Source organism: Furipterus horrens, unplaced genomic scaffold (assembly GCF_987537825.1).
Source record: "Furipterus horrens unplaced genomic scaffold, mFurHor1.1.pri manual_scaffold_10, whole genome shotgun sequence".
NCBI classification, from domain to species: Eukaryota; Metazoa; Chordata; class Mammalia; order Chiroptera; family Furipteridae; genus Furipterus; species Furipterus horrens.
This window is the reverse complement of record NW_028327180.1, coordinates 37,794,215-37,813,629: the sequence shown is the minus strand read 5'-3', so window position 1 is coordinate 37,813,629 and position 19,415 is coordinate 37,794,215. Positions and strand designations below refer to the sequence as shown.

The following is a 19,415-nucleotide window of genomic DNA, read 5'->3' as shown; positions in this document are numbered from 1 at the left end:
TGTCTGCCTCGCTGCTAAGTGGGAGCGGTTCCTACTCCGCTCGGCCAGCCCCTGTCTTTTCCGCCGCTCCCGATGGTTCCCTCCCGTCCCCGGACGCCTCGACCTCCCATGTACAGAACAAGGTGCCACAGGATTGGGCCTACGCAGTTCCGCCGTGTCCCAGCGCCTCCACCAGTCTCAGTGTTGACACCGAACGGAATCAGGTGGCAGTGGATCGCTCCCCATCAGTTCGGCCAGGTTTGGCCTTCTGGTACTTTGCACCGCAGAACTTTCTGTTCTCCTATTGGGAATGAGGGACTTGGATGCTCAGAGAGCTTAGAATGGCCCGATGGGCGCATAAAGAGTACTACAGTTGTCACTGTCAGACAGGAGGTGACTCACGGGGGGGGGGGGAGCACGCGGGAGACGCCTCTCCTACAGACCCCGCCTACTGTCGTCCATCCAGGCTTGCCCGAGTATCCTGGCCCCTGGGCAACCGAGTCCTAGAACCTATGGAGTCCTGTACCACCGGTCTTTATCACTGGAAAGTACAGTGGCCCGGGAGTGGGCGGGGAAGCTGCTCATGCCTTTGCTGTTTCCGAGCTCCACGGGCCCCTCTGGCTGGGAGTCTAGAGTCATTTTTGGTAATACGGGACGTTTAGAGGCAAAGCTGAATGTGAGATGTGTATTCACTAGAGCCGAGAACATCTGTGGTCCTAGCTCTCTGTTGCCTTTCTCACGCCAGGACATTTGCACAGACTGCTCTTTGAGTCTGACATACCCTCACTAAGCCCTGGTCTTCTGTCAAGGCCACCAGCATAGCTAACTTTTCTTAAGTCTGACTTCCTCTCAGTCTCTTGCTTGAGTTGCTTTCTTCCCCAAAGCAATCCTCCTCCTGACCCCCTCAGCCCTATGTTCCCACTGACCACTCTGGCACTGCACTTGTCACAGAGCATGTTGTTTTTTCACCTTACCAGAATGTAAGTTTACTGAGAGTCAGGACTCCGCAAAACAGCAAGTTCAAAGCAACTGCTTACAACTGAACAAAAGTGTTTTCTGGTACACAGAGGAAAAAATTCAGAGCATGAAACGGTGTCAGGAGAAAACTCGTGTCAATCCCACCCCTAACCTCCATGGCTTCCTTCCCCCTCCCCTGGAGCAGAGATAAACTAGTTTCTCATGTATCAACAGAGTAAGTCTATGCATGTATATCTAATATATTTGTACAAAACATCATTCATTATTCATGTGATCCTGCTTGGAGAGTTTTCTATGAACTTAATCGTTTTGATGGTTGTACCATATTTTATTAGTACCATGTATTTACCTTGTTTCCTACTGGTTGAAATTTAGGTTCTTTCCAGTATTGTAACAAGCAATGCTAGGCTGACTATACTTGTATCCAAGTAGAAATATTGCTGTGGGCTGAATGCCTTGGTGCAGAAGTGCTAGGTCAAAAAGGCTTTCATTTTCTCTGAGTTCATAATCTCTTAGCCAGTAGTGCCAAACTGTCCCCCTCCCAAAAAAAGGGAGGGACTGGTGTCCTCAATTGCTTGATCTTGCAGAGCTAGTAGGCATAAAATAGTGTTTGATGTAGCTTTATTTGTGCCTCCTAGAAGTACAGTGGATCTCAATGCTTTTGTCAGGTTTATTTTTTATGTTGATAATTTCTACCATTTTGAAACTGGAAAGATCTACGTTTATCATAAACATGCCTAAATTTAAGACCTGTTTGTATTTCATATTCTTTGCCCATTTTTCTGTTGGGTTGTTGGTGTTATTCTTTTCTGGACACACTTTCAATACTAAGGCAATTAGCCCATTATCTGTTAAAAGTAGTTTTTTCCCCACTATGTCATTTGTCTTTGACTTGGATTGTGTTTTTTGTCTGTCTTTCAAATTTATTTTTTCCAGGCACTTAAAGTTGTTATTAGTTATTATTAGTTTTTTCATCTGTGACTTTTGCATTCTGTGTCATGCTCAGAAATATTTTCTCTACTTCAACATTATATAACATTTGCTATCTTCTGAAAATGTAATTTTTTTTTAATATATATTTAAATTCTGGTCCAGTTCTAGAAAGTACTCCTCAGGAGTGAGGTAGGAACACGAACTGCTTTTTTCCAATTCACTTGCCCCAGCTACATGTCCCCAAAAAGCCATCTTTCCCGACTGAAGTGCCGTCTTTATGGCATGCTGAGCCCTGGCCTGCATGTGGGTTGTTTGAGGCTGTTATCCCAGTTAGTCTGAGCTCCACTGACTTCATTACCAAGATCTGGAGGCCTGTCTCTTCTCCTCATTCCTGCAAGTTCTTTTTCCTTCTCAACCTCAGGTGGGCATATCTACTTCCCCCATCCTGACTGTTTTTGTAGAAAGGGAAATTGCTTCAACTTATAGATTGAGAGAAAATTGTCACCTTAAAATACATAGTTGATGCCTTGTGCAACGTCCAGGCAATGCTAGTTCCATAAGACACACTCCGTGATAAAAAGGACTCTGAAAATTTAAGTATGAGCACCACCACCCCGAATATTCCCAGTGTATGATATTGACCTTGGTGAAACAGTTTGCTGAGACTGCTCTGTCCATACTGGGGGGGGGGGGGGGGGGGCTTTCTCTGGACTCAAGATTACCATGCAGGCGCAGTGATGGGGGAAGCCAGTGGTACATCCCAGAATGCACCCCCTTTCCCTTCCATTTGGTATGGCCCATGGGCCAGGCTGGCTGGGAGAAGGGCCAACTTTCACTTCTCCATTTGGTAAGTTTTTCTGGACACATATGTTCATACCCGTCAGCAATGTTCTCCTGGGGCCTAGCAGATCCCTAAGCATGAACCCCTCCCCAGGAGAGTGGCGCACAGCTCCCTGAAGCCTTCGGTCCTGATCTGGCACACCTCAGATATGGTCCTGCAGGGCCCAGATCTGAGAGGAGGCCTCCAGTAGGTGCCACCTCTCAGGGCCCCAGAGCACTCAGTCTAAGGTATAGGCTTCCCTCTGCCCCCTGGAGCAGCACTTACTGACTCATTTGGGATGCAGGACCAACCTACTGGCTGTGGGATTCATAAGACAGGGTTGCTGGCACAGCATCAGGGACTCCATCCTTTTGTTAACAGCTCCTGCCATGCGCCACGTTGATCTTCATGAAAACCCTGGGCTGCTGGGTTCACCATCCCCACTGTCCCCTCTTACAGAGGAGAGAGTTCAAGCAAAACTGCCCCCAGAGACAAGCTCTGGGACTCTTCCCAGGCTCTGGTTTTGGGCTTCTGTGGTGCTCACAGTCATGGGCTATAGCTGTGCCTCTGTTGGACGAGCTCTGAGCTGCCAGACCCCAGTGCCTGGCACTGATGGGGCACAGACCCCAGCCACACATGTGTCCAGAGCATGCACAGATGACACTGAAGGGACTGGGCCTGGCTCAGGCTGTCCTCTGAGGCCCAGTGTGTTTAGCAGAGCTCCCCAACCCATGTTGGAGAAGGAGGGCATCCTGAGAAGGGCTTTTCTTCTTTAGCAGCTCAAATGGGGACCAGAGGAGCATGGGCCTGCAAGAGGCAGCTCAAGGGCCAGGCTTGTGGGTGTCCTTGAGAGCTGGACAGGTGAAACCCCCTTTGTGCCTCTGTGAGCCTCTATTTTCAGGGGTCTCGGGCCAGCCAAGGAGTGAAGGTGAGCAGAAGCTCTGGCGAGGGAATCCCCACGTGAAAGGAAATGAGTGAACACCAGAGCCAGAGAAGGAATGGGGGCCCTGGGTCTTTCCCCAACAGCTCTGAGCCAGGAACTGGTGTATCTAGTGTGGTGTGCTAGCAGTAGGACAGTCACATGCCCACCTTCTGGGTAGGCCTGGCCATGTCCATTGTCCCACCCCGAGCTCTTGGCTGCTCGTGTGTGTGAGGGATCCCTGGACCATGGTAAGTAGTCTCACACATGTTGGAAATAAACACAGATGCCTTAAGAGAGCGCAAAGTGTGCATTAGTCTCTAAAATGCTCCATCACCAAAGGCTGCTGTAGTGCTGAGACATTGGCTCACCGAGGGGCAGAAGGAGCAGGACCAACACTGAGTGGTAAGGGTAGTATCTGGCAGAATAGGTTGTGTGCTACCTGGCAAGCCCCTCTAAGGAGCTGGTCCACTGCTTCCTAAACCCCCATGTCCCCTCTTGCTCCTCCATGTCCCTGTGAGGTCTGCAGGCCCCTCCAGAGGTAACCACTGTGGATAAGCTGCAGATAAGGTGAAAACACAGATCACAGCATGAACAGGCCTCCTCCGAAGTTGGAGCTGGCTTCTCCCTCCTAACCTTGTGTCCTGGTTCTCCCAAGGCAAGTTCTCCATAACTTAGTAACCAATGTTGAGGTTACTTTCTTTTTTTCTAATTATAAATAGTGCAACTACACATACTTCTTTATGAATATTTTTTGGGTACCTTTTTTTGGAGTGGAATTGCTGGGTCAAAGGGCACATTTACAGTTTTGGTAAGCTTCATACAAATCATTGAGACAGTATGCAGTGTCTCTGATGTAAGCTGTTACTATCCATGTGGTAATTATTAATGACTCTTACCACTCTCCATGTTTTAAAATTTTCATTTTGGAATCATTTGAGGTTTACAGAAAAGTTGCAGAGACAGTATAGAAAGTTCCCATCTACCCTTCACCTCAGAACCCCTCATGGTGTGTTAAAGCCAAGAAATTGACTTGAGCATTCCCACCATGTACATGCCAGACTGTATGCCAGTCTTAGCAGGTTTTCCACTGACACCCTTATCTGTCCCATGATCCACATGGCATTGTCATCATGTCTCTTAGTTTCTTATCTAGGGTACTTCAACAAGTCTTCCCTTGTTTTTCCTGACCTTGACAGTTTGGGGGGCATTTTGTGACATGTTCCCTAATCTGGCCCATTTTCTGATGAATAGACTGGGGTTGTGGGTTTTGGGGAAGAGCACACCAATGTGAGGTCCCCTTCTGGTCACATCTTATCAGGAGTCCCCAACACGCACAGGACATCACCCTGAGGTTGACCTTGACCACCTGGCTGAGGTAGGGTCCAGCATGGTATTCCCATAGCAAACTGCTGTCCTCCCTTTTTCTTGCCCTGTACTTTGGAAGTGACTCCCTGAATCCAGCCCACACTAAAGGGGGATTTATTTAGAAAATCATTTTTCATATAGAAAAGTATAAAAAACAAAGGACACGTGACCCATAATTGCACAGCCTAGATACCGTTGACTTTAAAGAAAATGAAAGTAAAAAATATACATAGGTAAAAAAGTTGAATTGTACAGAAAGTACTAATAAAACAAAAAAAATGAAGTCCTCACTTAAAAATTTTTTTTTAGAGAGGGAGAGAAACATTGATGTGTGAGAGATACATCGATAGGTTGCCTCTCACATGCTACCAACTGGGGCCCACAACCCAGGCATGTGTCCTGACTGGGAATTAAGCCAGCAACCTCTTGGTTTACAGGCCGGCACTTAATCCACTGAGCCACACCAACACTTTCTTAAAAGATGGTAAGGCCATTATAGTGTGTCTATACATATATACACATGTACATACCCTGGAGCCTTGATTCTGACCTGACCCATCTGCACACCTTCTCCTTGGGCACATGGGCTCCAGGGTACATCCACTTTATGTAGCCTTGCCCTCATCTGCACCTGCATGCCCTCTACCTCCACACCTGGCTGCATCTACCCTGGCCTCCTGAACCCCTTTGTGCTGTCAGTTAAGGGCAAAGATGATCCCTAGTTTACAGGTGAGGAAGTAGGTCTGGAGAAAAGAGGGACTGATGCCAGGTGGGTCCCCTGCTCCAAACAAGCTCAGGCCACCTCCTTTTGTATTTTCCCCAAACCCTTAAGGCTGCTTAGGTCTGTGCACACATGGACTGTTGATCAGCCCTGTTGCAGCCTTGATTTCTCCATCTGTGGAACGGGGTGACCTGAGGGTTATAGTGAGGAGAGTGACCAGACACAAGGCTGAGCTGGGTCAGAATGGGACTTGTGGGTCACAGGGATTTGAGGGCTATATATGTGCTGGTTGCCCAGGTGGCCCTGGCACACGGGTGTGAAGAGAAACCCCATAGGTAAGAGCATGGGACTCTACACAGAAGATCCTGCCTGCAGAACAGCTAGTGTGGCCTGTAGATGTAGGCCACAGGCCTGAGACCCTGATTATCACTGAGAATGGTTCACACCTGAGGCCCAAGAGAATGACTTGTCCCAGGCCACTCAGCTTTCTGGCACAGCCAGGTTAGTAGCCCTGACTTGACTTGCCATAGCTTACCCCCTTCTGCCTATGGAAAGAGGGCATCTCTTCAGCCACTACCCTGTATGCCTGCTGCATCACTCGAGGGTTCTTGCACTTTAGGCTGGTGTGAGCTGCCTCTGGGAGGCTTACCCCCACTTCCTCCACTTGTCAGGCCTGTGCCTGTTCACCCAATGCCATTGTCAGACTTCCAGCTGCCTTGCCCTAGACTGAGCCCTTGGAGTTCAGCCCTTGGGGGGATCACTCTGGCCTAATAAACATGGGTGGAAAGATCCTAGCCTCTTTCTCATCCTGCTGTTTTGCCCGGTGTCTGGTGAGCAGAACCCAAAAGATGCTCTGTCTCTTCTGGGCTGGAGAGGCTGGGTCATGGGGACCAAGCAGTACCTGTGGATGGGTGACCTGAGGCCCCTAAGGACTGCTGAGATGGAGGGGGGGCGGGTTGGGGGCCTGCCAAGGTGATCCACCTCCTAGATCTTCAAAGTAAGAGGGGACTCAGGTCGGCAAGAAGTCCGACCCCCAGTGCTTACTGAGTGCCCACCTGGATAGTGGCTGTCCAGAGTGGACCTCAAAGCCTCAGGCCAGGGAGAATGGGCTTGTCTGCCAAAGGGAGCCCACTGGGCTGCAATTTGTATCTGCAGCCATAAGTCAACTCTCCATGTTCCTCTCCTCCCTCTGGCCTGCCAGAGGAGGCTGGCACAAGCTGGCACCACCAAGGAGATAGCACAGTGGTAGGGGGAAGAGACCCCTGGGTCAGGTCAGTAGGAGTTGCAGGTGGAGAGGGTAAGATTAAAGTTTTGGACTGTGGCTGGGGTCAAGGTCATAGGCCTTCTTCACAAGTAGGTCAGGGCCCACATTAGCGACTGGGATCCGGGCAGGGAGGCCCAGCAGGCACCATGGAGGTCACTCAGGACCCCTAGAGGCCGCTCAGGCCACTGCACCGCCCCTACGCCGGCAGAGGAAGAGGCGGGGGCGTGGCTGCCCACTTCCGCGGACCTCCCAGTTTGGGCCAGCAGAACCCGGCCATTTGCGTCCCTAGCCATTAGAAAACTGTCTGGACAAGGACCCCTGGTAACGCCGAGGAGCGATGTCCTCGACCTGCGTGTACCGGCAGGGCCGTGATGCTCTGCCTCTCCAAGACGCCCGACCCCAGCCCTTTGAGTCTCCTGTGGACTCCAGTTCCCAACCCTGCTACTCTCGCCCTCCCCGAACGCAGACCGGCCCTCTCCAGCCCTAGTGAGGCAAGCATAAGTGACTCCTGAGTGGGGCGCCTAGAGGAACGAACGCAGGCTCGTTCGAGCCGGCGGTGCGGGGCGCCCCATTCCCTCGGTGCCTAATCTGGGAAGGCGCCGGGGACCTCCAGGAGCGGCGAAGACGGGCAAGGGGACGTAGATGCGCGCAGTCAAGCAGGGCAGGCCAGGGAGGAAAGGGGAAAGAGTCGCGCACGTGGCCGGGGGGCGGGGCTGGCCGCATCTGTACCCTCATCCAGCCACGTGGGGTGTGGAGTCCTCCTCCATCGCGAACGGGGGCGCGCCAAGGCCCGAGTGGAAGCGTCCGGGGAAGGGGCGGGCTCCCGCCGGCCGCGCGCGGCGCCGTGGGATGGGCGCGCCGGTGAGGGGGCGGAGAGCGCGCCGAGAAGGGAAGGGAGCGCGGGGAGGGGGTGAGGGCCGTCGGGGAGGGAGGGGCGGGGCGCGCTCCGGCGTTAGGGTTATACGGGAAAGGGGCGCTTTGAGGAGAGGACTGGGGGCAGTGTGACAGGGGAAGGGATCCCCCAGTAAGATCGGGGCCCAGGCCTGGCGCCCCGCGTGGGTAAGGAGAGCTCAGGGCAGGAGGCCGGGCGCGCTTAGAAGCAGGAGTAGGCGCGCCCGGGAGGCGGCTCCGGCTGCAGCGCGCGGTTTGCGGGGCACTGGAGGGCGCGCCGAGCTAGAGGCGTGGCCGCGGCGCCCCGAGGGGGCGTCCTCCGGGCGGGGCGGGACGTGGCCGCCTCCGCGGGCTCCGGTGCGTCAGGGCGCGTCAGGCGAGGTGGGGCGGGGCGGGACGAGCGCGGGCGGCGGCGGCGGCGGCGCGCGCCCGCCTCCTCCCCCTCCTCCCGCACTCGAGCAGCCGCCGCCGGCCGGACGGGCGCTTCTTCCACCGCCTCCGCTCAGTCCGCGTTGCGCGCCCTTTTCCGGCATGTCGGCGGCGGTAGCGTGCGTGGATTACTTCGCAGCTGACGTGCTCATGGCCATCTCCTCCGGCGCCGTGGTGCACCGCGGGCGGCCGGGCCCCGAGGGTGCGGGCCCCGCCGCCGGCCTGGATGTGCGCGCACCACGCCGCGAGGCCGCCCCACCCGGGCCCCCGGGGCCGCAGCCCTCGCTCCCCCGGGCCGCCCCCGGCCCGGGTCCAGGAGCCAACACCGCGCCCCACCTGCTAGCTGCCAGCATCCTGGCCGACCTGCGTGGCGGGCCTGCTGCGGCCCCGGGGGGCGCCTCTTCCACCTCCTCCTCTTCAGCGGCCTCGTCCCCGTCCTCCGGCCGCGCCCCCGGTGCCGCGCCCGCCGCCTCCAAGAGCCACCGCTGTCCCTTCCCGGGCTGCGCCAAAGCGTACTACAAGTCCTCGCACCTCAAATCGCACCTGCGAACACACACAGGTGAGTCTGGCCCTCCTGGGGGTGGCCTCTCGCGCCTCCGCCTCCGCTGGGACCCCGAAACTGCGTGGCGCTTCGGGGGCGGGGAGGGGGGCGCGCCCGGGCCGTCGCCGAGCCTGCCGGGGGAGGGCGGGGTCTCGGTGGGTGGAGCGCGTGCAGGGGGCGTGGCGGCCACGCGGTCTGGCGGTGCGCGGATGGCGGGCGCCGAGGCAGCGGTCCGGGCTCTGGGCGCCCGGCGCCGCTGAGTCGGAGAGTCCCGTTGGGTGTCCCAGGCAGCCCCCTTCCCTGTTAGCCTTTTTCTCCTTTTCTGTTGCGTTCGGCCTGGGTGGTGTATACCGTAGTTGGAGCACCGGGCTCTGAGATAATCATTCGTTCTTTTCCCATACCCCAGTTCCTTAGCTGTAGAAACGGAGGAGAAGTCGCGTCTCTGTCTCGGGGATGGCCGCATGGATTCTCTCCAGAGAAAGGCCCAGCGCCTGGTGCAGGGCCCGAGTTTGCGTTGGGGGGAGGGTTAATTAGGCGGAGAGAGGGGGCTGAGAGTGAGGCTGAGAATGAGGGTTGGGGCCTGAGTCTGAGGAGAGAGATTTGAAAGAGGGACCCCCTGAATGAATTAGGTACTCGCCCTGTTTTCTAGCGTGTGGCTTGCCCCCACTTGCTGCGGAACCCGGAAGGGGTACAAGGTTGAGGGGTAGGATTTTCGGACAGTCACCTCTCATAGCCCAGTGGGTGGAGCACGGTAGCAAGGGGAAGCTGGAGGAATGGCGCTGCTGGTCATTCCTACACTCTGCTTTCACTCTGTCTCCCTCTTTCCTACTGTGGGCCCCCTCTCCTGTCCATAGGTTTTCATCCTCCACCCTTAGAGTGCCCTCCATGCTATGAGTTTGGGCTGGGGACCGGGGATGGCGGATCTTGGTTCAGTAGACATGCTCCCATTATGGGAGCACATGGATAGGGTGCAGGAAAGCAGGTTAGTATGTGCTAGTGACACATAGTGGGCAGCCCCAGGCCAATGGCCAGGTCTCAAATGCCACACGAGTGATGGCAGCCCCCCTGCCCACTCTCTACTCTTCCTGCCTCTCAGTCCCTGTCCCTTGTCCTCAAGGGGTGAAGGCTTTGTTCCCCTGTGCACAGCCAGGCCAGGACCTGGGGCAGGGTCTACATTTTCTTACAAGGAGCCACCATCATTCTCTGTTTGGTTACTGGTTACTGGATAGTATTTGCTCTTCAAGACAGTGGGGTCCTTCCTTGGCTGGTGTAGCTCAGTGGATTGAGCATTGGCCTGCGAACCAAAGGGTCGCCAGTCAGGGCACATGCCTGGGTTGTGAGCCAGGTCCCCATTTCGGGGTGCACGAGAGACAACCACGCATTGATGTTTCTTTCCCTCTTTTCTCCCTTTCTTCCTCTCTCTAAAAATAAGTAAAATCTTAAAAAAAAAAAAAAATAGATAGCTGGGTCCTTGTGTCTGTGGAAGGGATATTTGGAAGTTCATGGGCAGTGGGTTGGTGTCTAGGAGTTCAGTGGCTCATTTGTGGTGAGTTCCTATCTCAACAGCATGGTGGGGAGGGCTGAATTGGGAGACTTGACAGAAGAAACAGAGGGACCAGGCTCTCACTTATCACTGTGCCCATCTGCCTGTCCCATCTCTCACCTGAGGTATTGATTCTCTGAGAGCTTTTTGGACACCCACACCCCCTACCCCTACCCCCTGCAGTGCCTTCATATGGTTTTATTTATTTTTTCCATATTCTGTCAGACTTTTGGATGGGGTGAAGGCAGTTGCCAGGCCACCTTCCACCGTAGCTCCCATGGGACACTTGTTCAGGGTGTCCTGGCATCCTTCAGAGCCTCTTTAGGCCCCCAGGCAGTGGTAGCCAACCCCCTGAGTTCATAGGGGAGGAAGGACTCCTTGCTGGGGCCAGTATGGCAGTATTGACTTCCTCATTTTTTTTAAAGGTTCTATTTATTTATTTTTAGAGAGAAGGGAAGGGAGGGAAAAGAGAGGGAGGGAAACATCAATGAGCCAGAGAAGAGTTGATTGGCTGCCTCTCACATGTTCTCAACTGGGGACCTGGCCTGCAACCCAGGCATGTGCCCTGGCGGGTATTGAACGCACGACCTTTTGGCTCACAGGCTGACGCTCAATTCACTGAGCCACACCAGCCAAGGCTCCATCCCCATTTTAAATGAGATACTGAGGCCTGGTAGGCCGAGTTGAAGTGTTGTAGGGATGGGTGCAGATGGTGGAGAGGGCAGGGTGCCATTTGTGCTGGGTCCTGTACCCTGTAGGAGCTGTGGTTCTGGATGTCCCGTCTTGGAGCTTCCTTTATAACAATAGTGCAAAAGACCTAGTGGGGCGCCGTTCCTGGACCCTATTGGCAGGCACCCTTGGTTCCATTTCCTAAGGGTTTTGAACACTTGCATGCTTAATGATTGCTTGTTCAGTGTCTCCCTGATGCCCAGGACCACCAACCCTATGTAGAGTCTGTGTGAAAACCTTTTGGGCTTTTTCACCCCTGTTAAGCTCATTTTGGGGTTGGGGAATCCATGTTCATCCTGGGTGTCCCAAGGCTAGGGACAGAGCATAATTAGAGCTAGCAGTCTGTTGAGCTCTCTGTCCTCCAAAGGGCCCTTGGGAGAGATTACTACCCCCACCCTTTCCTGTCTGAGGCCTGTTCTCTCTGTAAAGACAATGCCAGTGGTAGTCTAGTCCTATTGCACGGATGAGCATACTGAGGCACTGGAGTGAGCTTGGTGTCTCCATCATCCCTGCTTCATTTGGCGCAGGGAGGGTCAATGGGGTGTTTTCACAGGGCTACCCAACTGCACAGAGTGCTAGAAGGGCTGTTCTGTGGTTCTCTGTGCCCTGCCCGCAGTCCCTGGCCCAGCGCAGAGGGAGCAGAGCTCTTCTGCGTGGGGCGGGCAAGGACTTTGAAAGCTGTAGGGATGTTGACACCGTTGCCATGGATACGCAGGGAGATGGGGCGGGGGCGGGAGGAGAAGCTGGCTGTCTACTTGCTCTCCCAGCCTCCCTCATCTCCCGATGGCTCCCTTGCCTGCACCCCCAGTGCCCAGCACGCAGTCAGCCATGTGCGCCTTGACAGGGGCTTAGTTCCCCTGGCCCCCACCCACTCGGTGCCAGGAACTCTCCCCACTTAGGACAGTTTTAGATGTTCTTAGTTATCTCCCAGTGTCCCATGTGGTATTGCAGGATCACTTCCAATGGCGACCCCCTGTTTCACTCTAAAACCCTGTCTTCTTAAGTCTGAGAAATAGTAGTTGAGCACCTACTGTGAGCAAGGCAATATGGGGATCCCTGTCTGTTTCCTGGGACCCTAGAGCCTTGGGGGTTGATAGAGGAAAAGGGCTTCCTGGAAGAGGCCTCTCAGTAGAGACCTGAAGCCTGGGGGTTGGGTGGGGCAGAGAGGGGTGTGTCCCAGGAGAGGGGACAGCACCCTGCCTGCAGGGAAGGGGGGCAGGGGCCCTGGTGGTGTGAGGGGGCAGAACAGCCTGAGGGCTACATTTAATCCCAAGGGCAGAATAGGGGGAAGGCTTGGAGCAGTTGGGCTTTGTAGGGGAAAATCCGTTTATGGAGAAGGGATTATGGGTTGAAGAGGCAGGCCACTGTGTAGAAAGAGAGGAATAGGTTGATATATGAATTGGGTGGGAAGGGGAAGCCTCAGGACATGGGGCAGGAAGAGGGTAGGGTTACCCCCAGTTTTCTGATTCAATAGCCCTGGGAGTGCAAGGTGGCAGTGATGATTATAGTTTGCTGAAGAGGCCCCAGGAGGAGAGGCAGATGGGGAAACTGAGGCCCGGAGAGGCAGCAGCCAAGCTCCCCTGACTGAGCTGGAAGCTCCCTTAAAGTTAGGTGGGGCTCAGGAGACTGGTGGCTTATCTGGGGGTGGAGCAGGGGGGACATTGCTAGGCCTTAAGGGGGACTGGGTGCCCTACCTAGCTCCTTCCTCTAGTGGGCAGAGGTGCAGAGAGCAGCTGAAACTGGCTGCAGATGCCTATGCCCTAGCTGGGGTGTAGGGGAGGGGCCCCCCAACATTGCAGGGAATGATAACCACCCACCACCCAAGCTCCCTGATAAAGGTGGCCCAGATGGCCCAGTAATGGGCAAATGATATGGGGGTGAGGAGCTGGCCTCCCAGGGAAGGAGCGGGGCTAGGTGGACCACTTTGGCCCAGTGATGTTTCCAGAACATCAGGTCTCTGAAACACACATGCTTTGGGGGGACTGTGGGAGTGTACCCCTAACCTCAGTTACCAAGAACCCCTCTCCATACCAAAAGATGCCATTGTGGGTAAGAAGTGAGCTGAGGCAGCCTGGGTCCTCCAGAATGGAGGAGGAACAAAGGAGGGACTGCAGATGGCTATCCTTTTAAATAAATGGGGTAGTCAAAGCTCCTGCGTTGGGGGAGGGGTAAAAAAGATGATGGGCAAGCATGTTAGCCATTGCCTGAGCTGAGCCTAGCCAGGAGACAGAGCTTGAGTTCTCTGGCTTCTAGACTCTTTCCAGAGATGTATTCAATATGCCCGGGGCGGGGCGGGGTGCAATATCGCACCCAGGAGATGCTGAGCGCATAGATAGAAAAGCTGAAAAAGGGGACAGTGGGGGGTGGGAAGCACCACTAGGGTAAGCTAAAGCTACATGGCACCATATTGGTTGCTGGCTTTCCCTAGTTCATCCGGTTCAGCCTTTCAGGGTCAAATCCACCCACTGAATGTTCTCCAGCACCTGTTTCAGCCAGGTGGCCATACCTGGGACCCTCACTGGCCCTGAGCCTCTGAATGTTTTTGCTTTTATTTGCCAGTGGACTGTGAGAGGGTGGCAGGGCCTGGCATCTTGCAGGTATTTGGCCGTCGTTGTGGGGCTGGAAGCCACCCTGGCCACTGTGGGAGCAGAACCACGTGAGCAGGGCTGGTTGGGGCTGCGGGTGTCCCCACACCCATGAGCTAGCCAATGAGCTCTGTGCGACAGCTGTGTTCTCAGCTGCCTGCGTCCTGCCCTGGCAGGCGCTGTCACAGTTCATGCAACCTGCTTGTTGCAAAGTGGAACTGGGGGGCGGAGTGGGGGGAAGGTGGGGACCAGCCCCACCACCCTAAATGGGGAAGTAAGCCAACTACCGGCTGCAAAAGCAGCAGGATGCTCCCTCCCCCTTCTGCTCTCCTGACTCTGCCCTGCAAGATGGTGACACAACTGTGTGTCCCTTGGAGGGGTGTCGCTAGCAACCCTAGGCCCTGGATCTAGTCCAAAGCCAGCATCTCTGTCCCAGTAACTGGACTCCCAGATAGGTCCTCTGAAAGGTCTCAGTTGAGGTGAGGTTGGGATCCCTTCTGGAACTCTTTGAACCCCCTGATTCTGGACAGGTCGTCCCTGCTGCAACCCCTCCCCCAGCTGCTGCTGATCCTGCCTTCTGGATTGTTTGGGGGAGGCATGGAGAGTGAAGGGAACAGCCCCAAGGATTTGGGGCTGCCTGTGGTCTTAGGGACAGTTGCTCTCCCCCGAGCTGCACAGTTGTGGCCTGTGACTCCCTGGGGAAGGTGGTACCAGTACCCCTTTCCAGACACCTGGGCTCATGCCCTCCTTGGGACAGCCTGACATGACCTACAGGTATCCCACAAGAAACCTTCTGCGGGAGGTCTGTTGGGCTTCTGATCTTCTGTCCTGTTGGAGTTGACCATGTGTGGCCAGGAGGAAGGGATGAGGGAGGGGAGGGTTACCTGGGCCAGGGTGATGGCTGAATCCCTGTGGAGTCCACTGGTGGCCCCCATCCCAGCCTGGAGCTTTCACAGTAGAAATCCACTGGGTGACCCTGAGAATCCTGGCCCTGCCCCCCACCCCATGGCTGCAGGTCTATCTCCTGGTCACTTCTGTCTGTATCCCTCACATGGTTTCCTGATTTGAGGGTCTTAGCTGACCCCTGTCTGAGGATCCCCTTCTGCCTGCCTCCTCCACCACCTGCCCCCCACCAATGGGAGTGTTTCAGAGTAGGCCTTTCAGTGTATTTAACCCATGAGGTGACGCCCTGAGGAAGCTGTGGCCCTCTTGACCCAGTCCAGCTGTCCTCTTTCTTACATGGGGCTCCATCCAGTGTGACGAGAGGCATCACACACCCCTGTGGACAAACCGCCTCCCAAGTCCACGTTCTATTTACTACAAACACTTCAAAACCTCTGGGCATCTGGCGGAACAACACCCCCCCCCACCCCCCCCCGTATTCCGGGGGACCAGATAACCGGTGCAGAGACCTGCAGGGTGCAAGCTCCGGATGACCGGCCCCTTGGCCTGCTGCGTGGTGGGGATCAGGGCTGGAAGGAGTCTAAGGGTGGGGGCCCTTGGCGCCACCTGGCCAGCTGGAGAGACGATGGGGGTCACGCTCCTCAGAGTTGTAGGGCAGAGACCCCAGACCGGGTTGGGGGCTGGGCTAGGAGGGCGGCCAGCCGGAGCAGGATGGGTGAGGCCGGCCAGGGCGGTGGGTGTGGTCTGCGGAGGAAGTTGCAGAGTAACTACCGCTGGCCTCTGCGCCCCGCCCCTTCCCAGTGCTGTTGGGCTGGGGACCTACCTGTGGGGCTGTTGTACCTGAATATGCAGGTGTGGTGGTGGCCCAGGCAGCCCTTCGTATGTCTGTCTGCCCATGGAGTTGCCACGAGGGTCAGCGGAGGGGTCGGGCAGGGAAAACTGCCCAGATTGTGTCCCCCACTATGCACCCCAAGTGATCATTTCCAAAAGGAGGCGTTTTAACCAGGATCCCAACACCTCAGAGGCCCAGAAATGTCCCAAAGGAGGGGTGCCAAGGGGTAGTGTGGGGGTTGGACAGTGGGACCAGGTTGCATGAGGAGAATCCCCTCCAAAAACTCACCTTGCATCTGAGCCTGCATGTGTGTGACAAATACACAGGGAGACCCTCATCACCATGGTACCGTCCTGGGGTTACTGGGATGGGGTAGGGTGGGGTTGGTAGAACCCAGCCTCTGTAGTTTCTACTTTTAACCAAGGGAAAGTGCTCATAGCTGTGTAATTACTACAAGTTCCAGGAAATCAAGGGCGAGAATATGAGCAGGGGTCCTTTTATCACTTTTCGCATTTACATGTTTTAAATTCACACCCAGAATTCAGCCTCTAGAACTATGGGTGGGAGTGAGACAACTGACTGAGATGCTTTGGGGATCTAATGTGAAGGCCCCCTCTCTCTGTCCCCTACCGCCACCCCATTGACCACTGTTTCTCTGTCCTCTGCCTCCTCCATCCAGGTGAGCGCCCCTTTGCCTGTGACTGGCCTGGCTGTGACAAGAAGTTCGCACGTTCCGACGAGTTGGCCCGCCACCACCGAACGCACACTGGGGAGAAGCGCTTCCCCTGTCCGCTCTGCTCTAAGCGCTTCACCCGCAGTGACCACCTCACCAAGCATGCACGCCGCCACCCAGGCTTCCGCCCGGAACTGCTCCGGCGTCCGGGCACCCGCAGCACCTCGCCCAGCGACTCACTGCCCTGCAGCCTGGCTGGCAGCCCTGCGCCCAGCCCAGCACCTAGCCCAGCCCCTGCCGGCCTGTAGGGCCGTCCCTCCGCCCGGAGCTCACCCCACCCAGAGCACCAGCAACATGCCTGTTGTCCAGGCCCCCTTCCAGTATTCCCTTGAGGGCCCTAAGGTGCCTCTGATCCCCTCAAGAAAGCAAGGAGGGGGCGGGGCCCGAGACTGGACTGGGGTCAGTGGGACCTTGGAGATTGCTCCCCAGGATGGGTGGCTGGGGCCGGTGTCTGTAAATAGCCATGACCTGTAACTCTTCCCATCTACTAAACTGGGATCCCAGGTGGGTGGCTGGCAGGTGCTTCCCTTTCCCCTTCACCACTTCTCTGGTTTGGGGGATGTGTGTGGGGTGGGGCAGGAAAGGAAAGGTACCCTCTGCCCAGTGTTTGGAATCAGCCCCAGGCCCTCTCTCCAGGTTGGGAAGTGTGGAAAGAGCCATAGAGGAACCAGGCGTGACAGAGGGCCCACCTGTCCCCATCCATCCGCCTGGGGCCCCTCACCCCACGGAAAGCCATTGGAGTCGTTCAGGGAAATGGGGTGCGGCCTGGCCGTCCCCGACTCGGGTATTCGATCTCAGGTGTCCACAGGTTCTGCTCTCCTGCCCATAGGAGGGGCCCCCCCGGCTCCCCAGCCCCAAGAGGTAGTAGGGGAGAGGAGGGTATCCATAGGGTCTTGGTTTTGCTTCTGAGATGGGGAGGGCAAGAGAGGAACAGGGTTCTTCCAAAGAGCAGTTTGCCTCATTTTGAGGGGAAACAAATAAGGGGGATAGAATGAATGCCAGCTTATTTATTTTCTTATCTCTGCTGGCTAGGGGGATGTCCTGTCCCCCTGAGTGGGTGTGTGAGTGTGTGAGAAAGACAGTTCTTCGGGGAAGCTGGTGCCACAGCCACTCCCTGCTCCTACAGGGGCAGGGTCCCCGACTTTGGCCTTCCGAAGCATCATGTGACAATCATTGCCTCCTCTCCTTCCCATTAGGGACCAGAGAGCCACTGGACTACATGCACTCTTCCCAGCCCCTGCAGGTAGAGATGGGAGCCATGGCTCAGTCCTGCCCTGCTGCGTGTCCCCCTGGGCTGCAATGCCTGGACCAGTGATTGAGGTCCTGACCTGAAGGACAGGAGGCAGGACTGGCCCCAAACTCCCTGGGAATAGAACCCTCTGGGAATAGCTCGTGGTTTTGTTTTGTTTTTGACCTGGTAGAATATTTTTTCAGGCGCTACTTTTCTTGATCTGGGCTTGTATAGGTGGTCTGCTATCCCCAGGGGTTGGGGTGTGAGGGAAGGGTCCTCGTGATCTGAACTTAAGGTGGAGGGGGTGGATGCCATGTCCTCTGGTAGTGTTGGTTGGATTTCGTTTTGGACAGAGGCACTGAGGACCACCCCTACCCCGCCCAGGAGTGGGAAGGTATCCAGGCTCTACCCCCAGACCCTAAAAGGGCATGCGCCCCCCCCCCCCCCCACTGTTGGCTGCAGGAGGTTTGTGGCATCTGCACTGTTCCAGAGCCTTCCTTGTGTCCCAGTTCAGGGCTAGGGGGTTTGAAAGGCACCATTCTGGACCTGGACCTGGACCTGGACCTGGACCTGGCCTGGCAGGATCCAGGGACAGGTGCCTGAGGCAGGGGGTTAAGTAATTTGGGAGCTTGGCTCAGGAGGGTCTTTCTTCAGGTTTGCCTACAGGCAGATCCTTGTAGGGCTGGTCCATCTGTCCTCAATCCTTCCTCTCCCAGAGGTGGTGAAATGCCTTAGTCTGAGAGCAGAGGGGCATGGGCCCCATTCACTCACCTTTGTGTCTGTATGGATGTCTCTTTGGTTGTCTCAGACCTGGCAGGTGCCTATTCACAGGTGGACTGTGGATCCCAGGGGCCTGGAGAGACCCATGCCCCCCTCCATCAAGGGGCTGATGGTAGCTGTGGCCTTTCGAGGTGGGGGCAGGGGAGGGAGAATTGCGTCCCTAGGGACTTGTGCTTTCTTGGGTGGCGCCCCTCTCACCTACCCTGCCTGACTTCATCCTTGTATTTAATTAAACCCTTTTTTAAACTTAACTCAGTGCTCCTGTGGTTTTTCCCACTGCCAGCTTCCACCAGCTGGTGGGCTCTGTCCCACTTGCCAGCGTGGTTCCAAGATCACTAACCTTTTGGAGAAACTGAGGCAGAGGGCTAGTGAATTCTGAGATGTGGTGTGGTCTTGGCAAGTCCACAATGGCTGGGACACAAAATAACACCCTGCAGCAATGCATGCTGCTATCCAGTGTCACCCACGCCTCATGTGGCTGCGATGACTACTGCTCCCCTTCCTGCCTCGTTACCAGGCTACCAAAAGATGGTGCTCTGGGGTAGGGCTGGAGGAGCCCAAGCCCCTTGGGGCTGTTCATAGGAGCCCCTCTCACTTTAGTGCCCCAACAGGTTCCTGTATTGTGTGCTTCTGGCCACTATGCTCAATTGGGAGGAGGGCTGGTGGAGGAGAGGGGCTCCTTAAAGAGAGAAGATTAGGGGGCATTGAGAAGCTGGTGCGAGCTTTGAATCCCCTTTTAGGAAAAAGGCATTCCAGGTTGCAGCAGTCTCTAAAGCCATGAAGGCCGGTGGAGCTGCTGTTGGGCCAGTACAGACCCTCTCGGGGGCTTTCCTGCTTGCCCGCTTCTAGGAATCCCTTGGCCCTGCCATCTGGTGGCCCTCTGCTCCCACCCAACTTCTGTCACGATCATGTCTTTGTGGGCATCAGTCATCCCCATCCTGAGCATGGGCTCTCACCTTTACTCAAGGACGGCCTTCCTCGCTCCTGCTCCACCCATGTTTTCTTTCTGTAGAATTCTGCCCCACAAGGCCACAGATACTGTTCCTCAGACCCCTGTCCTCCTCTGGCAGTCTTCCCTGTTGCTTTGTGGCAGAGTTCCTGGAATGCGCAGCCCCTTCATTCTTTTCTGGATACACTCCTACTTGCCCCAGAAACAGCTTAAAGATGTTCCCAACAGCCTCTTGGGTGCTCTGTTGGCATGCAGACTTCTGACCTTTCCCCCAGCTTAGGTCTCCC

At 55.6% G+C, this 19,415-nt stretch overlaps 1 protein-coding gene across 1 annotated transcript; it reads left to right on the top strand.

The window, feature by feature from the left end:
* Window positions 1-8,286: 8,286 nt before the first annotated feature.
* Window positions 8,287-17,832, top strand: KLF16 (KLF transcription factor 16). Its single transcript, XM_090289203.1, has 2 exons — window positions 8,287-8,861; window positions 16,115-17,832. The coding sequence occupies exons 1-2, from the start codon at window positions 8,405-8,407 to the stop codon at window positions 16,414-16,416; spliced, it is 759 nt and encodes a 252-aa protein (XP_090145329.1). The 5' UTR covers window positions 8,287-8,404; the 3' UTR covers window positions 16,417-17,832.
* Window positions 17,833-19,415: the final 1,583 nt, after the last annotated feature.

What these genes read in the sequence shown, in the direction of transcription:
- KLF16 (XM_090289203.1), top strand. Translation starts at nt 8,405, where the DNA reads ATGTCGGCGGCGGTAGCGTGCGTGGATTACTTCGCAGCTGACGTGCTC. An exon ending in GCACCTGCGAACACACACAG is followed by an intron (nt 8,862 to 16,114) that starts GTGAGTCTGGCC and finishes TCCTCCATCCAG; the next exon opens with GTGAGCGCCCCTTTGCCTGT.